This window comes from Myodes glareolus, chromosome 11 (genome assembly GCF_982192425.1).
Source record: "Myodes glareolus chromosome 11, mMyoGla1.1, whole genome shotgun sequence".
In the NCBI taxonomy this organism is placed as follows: Eukaryota; Metazoa; Chordata; class Mammalia; order Rodentia; family Cricetidae; genus Myodes; species Myodes glareolus.
The window spans coordinates 15,746,488-15,759,109 of NC_142036.1; the positions used below are offsets into that span (position 1 = coordinate 15,746,488).

Below are 12,622 nucleotides of genomic sequence, written 5' to 3' on the forward strand. Positions count from 1 at the left end.
CTTCCATACCCCCATCCTCAAGGTGACGAGTTCCAACTTATCGGCGAAGAGACAGGGAGTGGTAGGCCTAGGTTCATGCAAGGGTGCAGACATTCTCGTGGTTGGACCACGAGAGCTGGGAAGCCAGGACTCTAACTATGAACCAGAACTAGAGAAGAGAGGGCTTGCAGCCAACAGGAGGGTGAAGAAGCTACTAGAGCCACCCTAACCCCTCCCCCAATTTTGCAATTCTCCAAATAAACCACTCTACGGTCACTTTTGAAAACAGTTTTATATCAAGCTATATAAAAAAAACCACCGTAAATTCTGTCCTGAGTACATGCATACAAAATCAATACTATAAATATAATATTAAAAACAGTAATGTCATCAAACAAGCTAACATCTACAAAAATATGAAGGCCTTTGTGCATTGCTTATACTAGCCAGTTCCTGGCCAGTTTTGTAAGGCAAGTACCTGGGAAAGGGGACAAATCTGGAGGAAGGACTTCAAATCCTAGCCTTAAACCATGAGAAATAATCAAGGCTGGCTCAGTGCTGAGAAGGGCTTTCATGCCAGAGAGGAGAAGGGTCTATGGAGTAGCAGGTGCTTGATGGGAAACCGAGTTTCTGGTTTCCAGGGGTCAACCCTGTGGGACCCACTGACCCCCAAAGCCAATGACTATTGGATGACATGGCAAACAGGGATTAAATTGGCAGCTGGACTCAAGGCTGCTAATGAGTCTCCAGGCAGATTCAGTGCAATCACGGGGTCCTAAACACAGCAGTATTGGAAGCAGGAGACACCGCAGTGGCATGAGGGACATAGTAAGTGTTCCTGGCTCTGAAGGTACAAGGGTCTCGGATAAGAGATGTGGGTAGCCTCTAAAAACTGGGAAAGCCCAGGAAATGATTCTTCCCTGGCGCCTCTAGAAGCAATGGGCCCTGACCACACTTAGGCTACAATCCTGTGTCACACCTCACTGTTTGCAGAACTGGTTCAAACCCACTCGATGCGTGAAAATGTGGTACAGGGTCAACAGGAAGCTTATCATGCACCTGTAGACTCCGTGTTCCTGTCCAGACTTCACAGGGCGGACCTACAGAGGTACTTGTTCCTACGTGGGGGACGGCACAACCTGAGAGAACCGAGGAGGTCCTGGGTTCTACCAAGACCATCTGGGTCACTCCCCAAACATACACACACACAGGGGCAGCCTATGGGGAGTGAAGAAGCGGGCCCTCCCGGCTGAGTGGCACCAGGAGCTACTTGCAGGGTCAGGGGCCACTATGGAAGTGGTTCTGATGCTGGCTCTGCCACAGCATTTCACGAGTCTCCTTCCAGGCTCCAGATGCAGAGATTATCTTTTCCTTTTTCCTGTGTTTTCAGCTCTATCTCATTGCAGCCCATGGGCTGAAGGAAGCAGGATGAGGCTTTATCACTGGTCCTACTCGGAGCCACCCAAGGAGGGGCCATGAGGAGACAGACTGCCCAAGGTGAACCATCATTTACGAGAAATTTCTTGTGTGCTCACAGGTTAATTTCCCACAGTGGGTTCTGGGCCCCACTGGACAGGGGTATGCTTAATCCTGGCTGCCAGGTCTTGTTCCAGAGTCAGGGTTAGGCAGGAGCAGCAGCAGAACGAGGGAGGTCAGCGGTGGGTCACGGTGCCATGAATCATCCCTAACTGGGGTGGTGCCTGGTGTCCGCTGTGTGCTCCCCAGCACATCAGACATTTGGAAAGCTAACCAACTTTTATAAGTGAAAACAGGGGCCTGGAAGGCTCCTGCACCTCTGTGTTGATATCCAGTATATTCCGGATGCTCTTGACTTCACTGCTTAGTAGATTTCCTTTGATGGCCAGGATGGCGTTCAGGTGGCCTTTGCTGGCAAAGAGAGCGCCCTGTCAGCCCCACTGGTCATAACCAGCCCTGCTCACAGTCCTTGCTGGCCCCCCTAACTCCAGGCCCTGATACAGAACCTGCAGTCAGTTACTCTGCCCAGTAGCTGACCTGTCCTCTCTACCTCCTCCACTCCCCAGCCCATCAGACCTTTGTATCTCTCCTCACACCCTTGAGGTGGCTGTCTTCTTCCCATCTAAAGTTTCAACTAAACGTTACCTCTCTAGATGGCTTTGTCCTCTCTGATCAGCAGCCCCCCTCCCCGTAATTCAAGACGATTTAACTCTACAACCTGGAATTTTCTCTCTCTGCCTCATTACCTCACCATGGTTAACCCTCACCAGACTGTAAGCTATAGGAAGAGGACTGAGACCCAGCTCGCCCTGTGCTTCGCTGTATCCCAGAACAAGGCACAGCACAGATAGAGTCCAGTGACTGTAGCTGGGAACCCGGGAGAGAAGGATGAGTGGTGGGGTCAGTGCACAGCTGGGTAAGCAGACAGGTGGGTTGGTGAGGAAGTAGAAGGATGAAGGGTGGTTTATGACAGACGGATGAGTCGGTCAACAAACGGACAGACAACTGGAATGATGGACAGATGGGCCAATAGAAGAGTGGAGAGGCGGGTAAGCGTAAGGACAGATGGATAACTGCACGGGAAGGTGGGTAGACAGGTAGATGGATAGATATGTGATGGACAGAAGAGTGGGTAAATACAAAGAACAGATGAGTCAGTCGAGGTGGATGAGCTTATGTGCGTATAGATCAAAATATGCAGATAGATGATTGAATAGGTGTAGTGGGTCAGCCACTGACTAGACTAGGCTAAGCTACGTCAACCCCAGGCAAGACCAATTCAAACTTTCCCATCAGAGGACACAGCCTAGGAAGGAACACTGTCCATGGTTGACTGCATTCTCAGATAGGTCCTTAGCAGGAACAGGAGGGTACAAGACACAAGCTCATGCTCCCAAGTCATCCCCAGACTGAGCGTCAGACATTACGATCCCACCTTGGTAGAACCTTAGCAATTGAGGGGGTCATGAAGGGGACTCTCGTCCCAGCATGCTCAGAGCATAGTGGGACCTGGCAGGGACAAACCAGCTACTCAGTTCCCGAGAGCCTCTAGTGCTCACCTGAAGTCAGGGTACAAGGTGGCATATGTGGCCACCTCAATCTTAATGGCGTTGGCATCTTGCAGGTGGATAATCTCAGCGATCTTAGGGAGGGCCTGGTTCAGCCAGGTTGCGGTGGAGCCCTGGAGGCAGAGGGATGGTTGGAGGATGATAGATATCCCTTTCCCCCAGGGGTACTAAGAAAACAGTAGCTGGCCAGGCTTGGTGAGGCTGCAGGGCCATTCAGGGGTGCCAGGGTGGGGGTGAGATGTGCTCACATTCTGAGTGCAGAAACGCTGGATGACGTCAGCGTTGGCCAGGATGTGCCTTGCCAGCTGCTGCTGCTGCTCCTCAGTCTTGAGGACCAGGCGCCGTTTGCTGAGCCGGATGATGTACTCCTTCACCAGGTGCAGATGCACAGCCTCCATGAGCTCCTGGGCAGGCAGAAGCCAGGAGAGGTGAGCCAACCACTGGCACCTACCCAGAGGGCTAAAGCTTCCAAGGCAAAAAACTCAGGAATGCATAGAGACAAAAGTGTGAGCACGGGGGCCTGCATTTCCCGTGTGCATGTGTAAACACAAGTGTGTGGGGGGTATAAATACTGTTAGTTAGTGTGGGTGTCCAGACTGCACCAATCCCCAGGTCTATTCCTGAGGATTTCCTCACCTCCCGGAAACAGTCCTTCAGTTCTGAGAACTCAGGCAGCCTGACGCCCACAGCAGCGATGATTTCCTCCAGGGTCTCAACCGGCGTTGCCCAGCGGGTCTGTGTGAACTTCTTGAACAGTGGCTGGGGCAGGCAAGAGGCAGGATGTCTGGTCACGCACAGAAAGGAAGGGCAGCCAGGCGCAGACACCCTCACATAGACACTCATGACCACAGGCTCCCAAGGGCTTTCCAGGAGCTGGCTAACTTTGAGGTCCCTGCTCCAGATCGGAAGCAGAGGTAGTCTGTGTGTACCTTTCTTCCAAGGTCACACAGCTGTGAGTGGGGAGAGCCAGGACAGCCTGTCTGCAGCCCTGCGCTCTTTTCTACTGCCTCTCTCTTAAACAAATAAATTCCTGCATAAACAAGGCCTTGTGCTTCGCAGAGCTGAGCTCTGTGCCAGGTCATCCGGGGTCACCCCATACCCACTGGCTGTCTTTTATACCTCCAGTCCTGAAGTTGAGCAGGGAACCTCTTCCCTGCTTTCTGAGGGACACCCAGGGCATGGAATTCAGTTTTCAAGGGTCCTGAGCCCCAGGAACTGGGAGCCAGAAATGGTGGGGGCGGGAGTGGAAGATGAATCTTCTCTAGATGTTCCTAGTTCTGTGGCCCTTCCAGGTCAAGGCAAAGCCAGGATGTGCGGTGGGTCAGCTGGAGAGCATGTTAGGGCCCCACCACTTGGACGTCTCCAGAAACACTGCACCTCCCCATCTGTACCCCATCTGTACTGCCCACAGGTCTGAGGTGGGGTCTTCTACTACCCCTTCCCTGATTTCCCTCCTGTCCCAGGCTTCAGGATGTGCCCCAGAATGAACCTCCCGATACCTTCAGGTCTAAAAACAGGCTCTGGAGCAAGGTGTCGAAGCCATGAGCCTTAAGATCTTTCAAGGGATCCATCAGGTACCTCAGGGAATCCTGAGGAATCTGCCACGTCTGCTCCATAGATGTCCTGGAGAGTGAACGGAAGGGGTCATGACAGCCTGCCCAGCCTCTAACACCAAGATCCTTGGCCTAGTTTTCCTGAATTAGCTCCTTGCTCTAGGACCCTCCATAGCTCTCCACTCCCTGTGGGATCTAGTCCAAGCTTTCCCATGGATGCCCATGCCCCAGGCACACCCTTCCGCCTTTGGGAAGTCTCTAGCTCTCCACCCTTAGTCTGCCTTCTGCTTCACAATTTTATTATAAAGCTAAACTCATAAATAAATCAATTGCATCCTGCTGACTCCACCCCTCAGCTGTGGCTGCGCCAGGCCCTGTCATTTCCTCACAGCCTTGTGACCCTTAATTCCCCTTCTGGGCTCCACCTCCCATGTGCCCTCCTTCCATCAGGCAGATCTTCCCAGTACTCTCACCAGAAGGACAGGCAGTTGTTGATGTTGGCAATGATGTTGGCCCTATAATTTCTCAACAGTTTGCTTTTCTCTAAAAATTCGTCAAAGGTGCGCTGGTAACTGAAAACCAGAAGGGGCACATTTAGGACCAGTTCAAACACTGGGACAATAGAAGCCACTCCTCTCTGTCTGTGGGCTGCTGATCTCCCCGGGATTAAGGGAGGGACCATAAGCTCCTAAACATCATATTACAAGCTGTAAAAACTGAGGCTATTTGGGCTCCAGAGAAAGAGCTGCCTGACTCTGGGGTCCCCATTCTTTCCCCAGGCCCCTCTTCTTCCCCAGCCCCCTCTGTCACCGGGACGCCTAAGGGTGGGGAGGAAACGAAGTTAATTCAGAGGACATCATGGGAAGGAGCAGCAGGGTCTCCGTGCCTCATGGCGTATCTTCTTCTAAACCACAAACTGCTCTGTTAGGGAGCTCTGCTGATGACAAAGTCAGGGAACACCAACTCCCTGTGGAGGTCACCCCACCCGAGGTTCTCGGTGCTCTGGATTGGGGCAGGACAGAAGACCTGGGCTATAGCTGACATCCTAAGCACAAAGAGAGCCGTGGCTCCAGCGGTGCTGGGGTCCTGTGTGCTGCACACACACACACACACACACACACACACACACACACACACACACCTCCTCAGCAGGGCAGCCAGCTCCACCAGTAGCAACTGCTTTATCTGTAGCCCCACGTCGGAGGTGATGTTCTCAGCCTTGACCTGGCTTTGTGAGATGATCTGCAAGGAGCGGCAGGTAAGTATAGCAGGTACCCTCTGGACTGGGACGGGGGGTGGGGCAGAACACGGGAGGGAGGTGCATGCTGGAACACGGGGCCCATCAGAGGTGAGCTGTGGCTGCTCTGTGCGTCTGAGGGGCAGTTGGGGTACCTGGATGATGTCGATTGTCAGTTCACTGTGGTAGTGGCCATCCAGGCTCTGGGGAGCCACATCCCGGGCCCAGCGCTGAGACTCTAGCTCTAAAGCACGGGTCATCAGTAACTTCACGTTGGTCTAGGAGAAAAGACGCAGGTCACAGTGGCACTAAACCTGTCACTAAGCTCACGCAGAAGTGTCTGTCTCCACGCTGCCCTCTCTCGCCCCGCCTCCAGCATTTGAACTCACCACCTCATTGGACAGGAACACAGCCTCCAACAACCTGATCTGCTTAGCGGGCAGGAGGCTCCCAAGCCTGATATCTTGTAGCTCCGTTGCCAACTTAGGGCTGTTCAGAATATCACTGTAGGTAGAGAGACACGGGCATGAGGAGTGCGACAGTACCAGCCTGGCAGCTTAGTCCACCGACTCTGCAGCCGCAGACATTGTTGCATCTTCTGCCCCTCCCCCTCCCCATGTCAGACCACACTCAGTTGAGTTCAGGCTGGAGTCATCCTGCCTCTCCTTACCACCCCCACCCACTCCTCCTGCTCTAAACCAGTTCCCCAATCCTCCTGCCCTGAACCCTACCCAGCCCCATCCTCTCCTGCCCAGCTCACTAAGAGATCTTCCTTTCCCCTGCTTCTGCCCTGGCCACCAACAGTGTCTTCACCCCTAGAGCCAGCTTTCAAGTCTGATCTGTCTACCAGGCTTCCTCGCTTGCACAGATGCAACACAGCTTCTGGCCCCCTACCTGTCAAGCCAGCCCAGCACTCCCATCAGGTCAGCCTTGTGGCTGGACAGGAAGGGCTGCCCTGGAACTGCTCTATAGAACTCTCTTGGTGCCTCAAGTGGCCGCAGAGTTTCCAGGGAACCTGCCCAGCCCTGGCATCGCCTAAGGCCCTTTGTTTGCCTGGAACATGCATGCTTCATCTAGTTTGCATGCACGTGAGCCGCACTTTGGTTAGGGTTAGGGCTAGGCCTCAACATGCCTCCGTTGGGCTCCATGTTCAGGCTAGCCTTAGCTTCCTGCCTTGCAGCTAGCTGTGCCCAAGTTAGGAGACCCCAAAGTATCACAGGGGCAGGAAGGTGACCAGGCAGAGAGTGTGAGTGCCTGGCATTTCCTGGTGAGTCAGGACAAACCAGCAGGAACTAGATCAGGGCCCAGCTGTCTGTGGATGTCCCTGCCTGTTTTTCCCATATCCTGCTGGCTCTTCACCTATCACCCTGCTGTGCCCTTTCTTTGGCCCTCCCACAGGAGGCTGGCTCAGCACCTGGCAAGCTGCTCACACACTGCTCACAGGGTCGGTACCCCGAGTCTTCCCTCCTGTAGACTTTACACTCAGGTCTGAGGAGTCAGTACGAATCCCTGGTCTCTAGTGCTATGGACATTTCCACCCTGTAACACAAGTCTCTCCCTCAGCTGGTATGATTGGCAGGCACATTCTGGGCCAATCAAAGGATGCCGAGACTGGCCCAGCTGAGTACCAATTGCCCACCTTTGGCACAGTCAGCCTCTCATCTGAGGTGCTCCAGATCTCAATGGCCTCCCACGGAGATCTCTGTCTATCTGACAGAGAGTCCCCAAGAGGGACACCTAGTGCCACTCCACTGTAGCGAGCTCTCTTGCTTGGGGTTGTTAAGACACAGCTCGGTTCCCAGAATGTCACTTCTCTTGCCTGGAAAACCACCCTCCCTACCACTTCTTCTTTGTATGTTCTGTCCCCTCCCTGCCTGACAGTACATCCATTAAAGTGTGAACTGACTCAATACATAAGACTCCCTGACTCCCCCAGATCTGATCTCCTCTCAAGCCTTGTGCTCTGGCCTCCTCCGTGTCCAGCTGCGTCTGTCACAGCCTCTCCCTGTTTCATCCCTGTTCAGATTGGGAACCTCCTTGAGAAAGAATGACCAAGTCCCCTTTTCTGTGCCTCCCTTTCCCCGATTGCAGAAGTGGCAAAGGTCCAGGAAACTGAAGTGCAAAGCCGCTGGGTACAAGTCCCAACTCTCTCCTTTCAACCTAACACTGGCTTTCCCATCAACAATGTCCGCCTCTGGTGTCTCAGCATCCCTTCCGCAGAAGAGACCCATCCCACCCACTGGCAAAGCTCACTTGGGGTAGAAGTTCTGCACCCAGAGCAGCAGCAAGTAGGTGTCCCTCTCACACAGCTCGAATTGCGCCAAGGTGCACAGGTGGGCAGCGAAGTGCTCGTGGTAGCTCTTGGCATAGGTGTGCACAACGTTGAACTCAGGGGGGAACAACGGTTTCAGCCGCTCCACCACCACCTCCAGGTCCTCCTTGATGGTGCGGCCCATGTGCAGGAACCTGTTCTCGGCCTCCGAGCGGCCCTCGGGCACCGCGGCTGGCTGTGCGTCCAGACGCTCAGCCGCCACCTCCGCCACTCCACCCTTCCACAGTTGCAGCCAGCGCCGCGGGCGAGTAACCGCCAGCACCGCCACCGCGGGTGCCGTGGCCACCCGAAGGTCCTCCAGCTCCTGCTGTGATACCACCTCCAGTGCCTGGCGCAGTCGCTCGGGCGGCGCCTCCAGCGGCCGCCGCAGCACCCCGAGCACCTGGTCACGCAGCAGCAAGTACAGCGCCTCCACCTTGCTCTGCTGACGCACCAGCTCCTCGTCACTTGTGCCACCCGCAGTTGCCTCAGCCTCCAGCTCCCGCTCCAATGCCAGCACCCGCCACGCGGTCTCCAGCCGCCCATTCTCCAGGGCCTCCTTGACCTCCTCCACTGCAGTGTAGAAACCCGCGTTTAGGCCCGAGACAAGAGGAGGCTGATATCCCATAGAGGAGGCCAAGGTCCCCGACAAGACCGGGGCAGAGAACCCCATCTCCTAGACTGGTGATTCGTCTAGCTATCTCACCTGGCTGAGGGGCTTATGACCCCCCTACCCTTCCCAAATTTGCACCGGCTCTTCCGTGCTACTCCAGCTACCCCCACAGCCTACCTGTGGGCGGCGGACCATCTAGCTCAGGCCTGGACTTGGGCTGGACCTCAGGATCTGATAATCTGGGCTGGCTCTTTTTCTTCTTCTTCCCTTTGGTGAAGACACTGAACATGTTGGCCAGTCCTTTGGACTTCTTCTTTTCCTTCTTTGCAGACTCTTCTTCCTCCCCATCTGGAGCCATCCCAGTATGCTGGGATGGCATCAGATCCTCAGAGGAAGCTTCTGACATGGAGGCCTCTGATTCTGCCTCAGATGTGGAACGTGACTTTTGGGGGCTTCCAGGGAAGTCCAGGGTCCCCGGCACAGACTTTTGGCCAGGAAGCCCTTGGAAGAAAGTCACCATCTTCAGCATTGCCCTGGCTCAGGCCTGCAGATTGGAAAACAAAGCCTTCAGAGATGACGGTGAATGGTCCCCAGGCTTGAGTGCACAGCCAGTTCATAGCCTGGACAGTGCTCCATCTATTTCACCTGTACAGCCACCAGAAACCCTGCTTCCTCCTTGGCCATGGTGCTGTAGTGCCCACAGCTTGTCTCCCCAGGCAAGGAGGATGCTGGAGGCCCCAGACCTCTGAGTCTGAGGGGGCAGTCTCTGTACTGGGAGAAATCCTCCCTTTACAGTGCAGCTGCTTGGAGGGAAAGGGGTCATGAGAAGTAAGTACCTTTCTGACTCCATCAGACTCTGGTGAGGAGCTAGGGCACAGGTCGCTATTCCTTGGGACAGCAAGAATGGGTCTAAAAATTTCGCAGCCACCCCACGGGCACCCTTCCTACTGAGACCAGCCTCCACCTCCTCCCTGTGCCTCCTTGCACAGTTTTTATCTAGCTTTGGGGTCACAGGTATATACCACAAGCAAAATCACAGCTGTTGTACTGGGACCACAGAAGAATAGAGCCTGTCCCCTATCCTTGCTTAGGATTGGGGACTTCAGACACTGAGCAAAGGGCCCCAGGAAGCTTTTTACATGTAAGGCACAGGGATGCCAAGGGAGGGGAGTGTTACAACAACTTGAGTGTGGGACCCACACAGCCTGGTTTCCACCTTACACTGCTTGTTTCTAAGTGCGCTGACACAGTCTTCACAAAGGCTTGTTTCTATGCCCGCCCTTCCTGGGTGCCCACCCCGTCTCTTCTCTCCTCAGCAAAGGTGTTATTTAGCTTAAAATAACCTTGTGGTTGATAGCTTGCGCTTACAAGCCACAGCATCTGGCTCAATGACCGGCTTTTCCCAGGTCTCCACATCCCCTACTGTATCAGGGTTGTCGGAGCCAGGAAGACCACCAGAAGAACCATGGCTAGCTCAGAGAGAGAAGCAAACAGGAGCAGGGCCTCTGTGGTAACGGTGTGACCCATTACCAGGAGGTGGCCTGCCTGCCCCATTCCCAAGAATACACAACCCAAACTGTAGCTGCAATTCACCAAAATGACCTGGAGTGGTCCTGAAACACCATAGACAGCAAATGGGAAGACCGACCCACCGTCTCGAAGAAGCAGCAGAAACTGTCAATAGGAGGTGCTTGCCCCAAGCACTGCCAGCTCTACCGGTTCAGATAAGGCCACTTTCCCACAGTCTCTCTGCCTCCACCAGCTTGACTGCCTGGCCCATTTTCTGAGGGGCTTGTCCCATAACTGGGGCATGGGTAGAGCACCCTGATTAGACAAGCCTGGGCTCTTCCACCCCAGCTCTTGCCATCCTCGCTAGGTGGCCTAAACAGAGAAACCCCACTTTTTTAAACCTCATGAAGTCTGACAATTCCACTTAGGACCATGCAGTGTTTAAGGCCTGTGCCAACTTATTTGCCTATTTGCTTGGCAAACACCCAAAAAGGCTGATCTAGCTGATGGAGCTACCCAGCACCAACCTGAATATCTGGCCGCACTTGCCCTCGTACAGGAAGAAGGACCAGCTGCGGGCTCAGCCATACCCTATCTCACCAGTGTTAGGGATGAACAACCCCCCCCCTCCTCAGTCGGCCTCAGTGTTGCCATTTCTGAAATGAGGATGAGCCCGGCTCCTCACAGTGCTGCTCAGATGTGACAAAACCTCAGGCCAGGAATTTGGCACCAGATGGACCTCATAGAGTGAGTCCCCTGTGTCCCTGTGACCGCAGGCTCCCCAGGGAGCAGGAGGTGAAATGAGGTGATGGCTCCAGCTAGACCCACTGAGACAGGAAGGGGCCTGCTCAGAGGCACGTGAAATGGCTGCAGCTGGTGTCACCTACCTTCATTCTAGATGCCCCTGGTCCACAGAGAGCCTCATTGGTCTTGCAACCTACTGTCTATTTCACCGGGTGACAGGAGAGCGTGCCCATGTCTCACTAGAGACTACCCAGGCAGAGAATCCCGCGGGTGCTGGAATCTTCCCATTATGAACCTGAGACTTGTCCCCGTCCCTACACCCTGCCTTTCTCCGGAGAGAGTCCTGTGCTGCACGCCGGGAACCCGGTCCCTGGCTCAAGGGGTTCAGAGTAAAACTTCTAAGGCCCTACCAGTGAGTATGCTGGAGGTCACGGGACCTCGGAATATCCCGCGTCTTCTTGGCCACTCAGGGCCATTCCCTCGGGGAGTCCTGCCGGAGATTCTGGGTCAGAACCCGAGAGGAAGCTACGCAGAGCGGTAGGGACAGGGGCACGCCGGTGGAGGTCACTTACTGTGTCCGGGACAGGACGCCTTAGTCCTGGCCCTGGCCAGGGCACAGCCTGAAATAATCTCAGGCTCCGCCCGGGCTCCGCCTGCCCCACGGGCCGCAACCGCGGAAAACCCGCGGGCGGAGGCCAAGGACCCCGGCAAGTTCAGAGCTGGGGGCGGGGCCGAAACGGTAGAGAGAGGGGCGGGGTCGCTTCGTTGTTCCCAACAGCCTGGAAAAGCGTGGCAGAGCTGGCTGAGCGTAGCCCGAGTATGTGCGCGGCGCGAGCAAGGGTATCAGGGGGACCACAAGCTCCGCCAAGCGCGGGGGCCATTGTTTCACGACGGTCTCTGATTGGCTGCCAAGCAGCGGCACACGCCCAGAGTCGCTGTTCCGCGTCACACAGTCAGCACCTACTTAGGTCTGGGGAGCTCCCTGTACCACTCAACGCCGCGGCCACGTGCTGTTACCACGCTGAGCACCACTGAGTCCATGGAAGCCTGGAAGACAAGCTTCCTGAAGGAGGCGTCCTAAAGCAGCAAGCAGCGGGGCACACCGCCCGTACTGGGACCTCTCAAGGCATCTCCTTACCAAACCTTGAGTGTTAGGGAAGGCTTCATCTTTACCCAGAGGTCACACAGGCAGAGATGACACACACCCCTCAGTGAGCCTCCCGCGGGGGCTCCCACTGGCAAGCTTTCTCAGGCTGGGTTTGGGCCAGATCCTCAGAATTCCCTCCTGCAGGCCTTATCTCAGGATCTGCTTGGGGAGGGTGGGGTTGTAGGCTAGAGTAGGAAGCGGGGTGCTTCACCCCTTAGGAATTTCTGCCCCCTGGAAGATGGGCTCACTCAGGAATTTCCCCCGCTAGACACCAGTTTCGTTTCTTTTCTTTCTTTCTTTCTTTCTTTCTTTCCTTTTTTTTTTTTTTCCTCTACTTGGAGTTCGGCTCCTCCCCGTCTTTTGTTTGGGTCCTCTTTTTTTTCCCCTCACAGCCTAAGCTGAACTTTGAAGGGAGAAGAAGGGCAGCTGAGTAGGGGTTATGTTTAGGGGTTGTCCCTGGACACTCAGAACTTCCTCTTCCTCCT

At 54.8% G+C, this 12,622-nt stretch overlaps 1 protein-coding gene across 2 annotated transcripts; it reads right to left on the reverse strand.

Annotated features, from left to right (window-relative positions):
• Window positions 1–252: 252 nt before the first annotated feature.
• Tnfaip2 (TNF alpha induced protein 2) lies at window positions 253–11,696 on the reverse strand. 2 transcript variants are annotated; one of them, XM_085697973.2, is made up of 13 exons: window positions 11,563–11,635; window positions 11,401–11,480; window positions 8,915–9,281; window positions 8,067–8,697; window positions 6,203–6,317; window positions 5,969–6,091; window positions 5,718–5,818; window positions 5,050–5,148; window positions 4,523–4,646; window positions 3,660–3,782; window positions 3,272–3,427; window positions 3,015–3,136; window positions 253–1,866 (listed from the first exon to the last, which is right to left on the reverse strand). In XM_085697973.2, the coding sequence occupies exons 3-13, from the start codon at window positions 9,264–9,266 to the stop codon at window positions 1,725–1,727; spliced, it is 2,088 nt and encodes a 695-aa protein (XP_085554099.2). In that variant the 5' UTR covers window positions 9,267–9,281; window positions 11,401–11,480; window positions 11,563–11,635; the 3' UTR covers window positions 253–1,724. The 2 variants fall into 2 exon arrangements, with proteins under 2 accessions (XP_085554099.2, XP_085554100.2); XM_085697974.2 differs by lacking the exon at window positions 11,401–11,480 and having other exon boundaries at window positions 11,563–11,696.
• Window positions 11,697–12,622: the final 926 nt, after the last annotated feature.

What these genes read in the sequence shown, in the direction of transcription:
- Tnfaip2 (XM_085697974.2), bottom strand. Translation starts at nt 9,266, where the DNA reads ATGCTGAAGATGGTGACTTTCTTCCAAGGGCTTCCTGGCCAAAAGTCT. An exon ending in GTGCAGAACTTCTACCCCAA is followed by an intron (nt 6,318 to 8,066) that starts GTGAGCTTTGCC and finishes CTCTACCTACAG; the next exon opens with TGATATTCTGAACAGCCCTA. An exon ending in AACAACTGCCTGTCCTTCTG is followed by an intron (nt 4,647 to 5,049) that starts GTGAGAGTACTG and finishes TTCACTCTCCAG; the next exon opens with GACATCTATGGAGCAGACGT.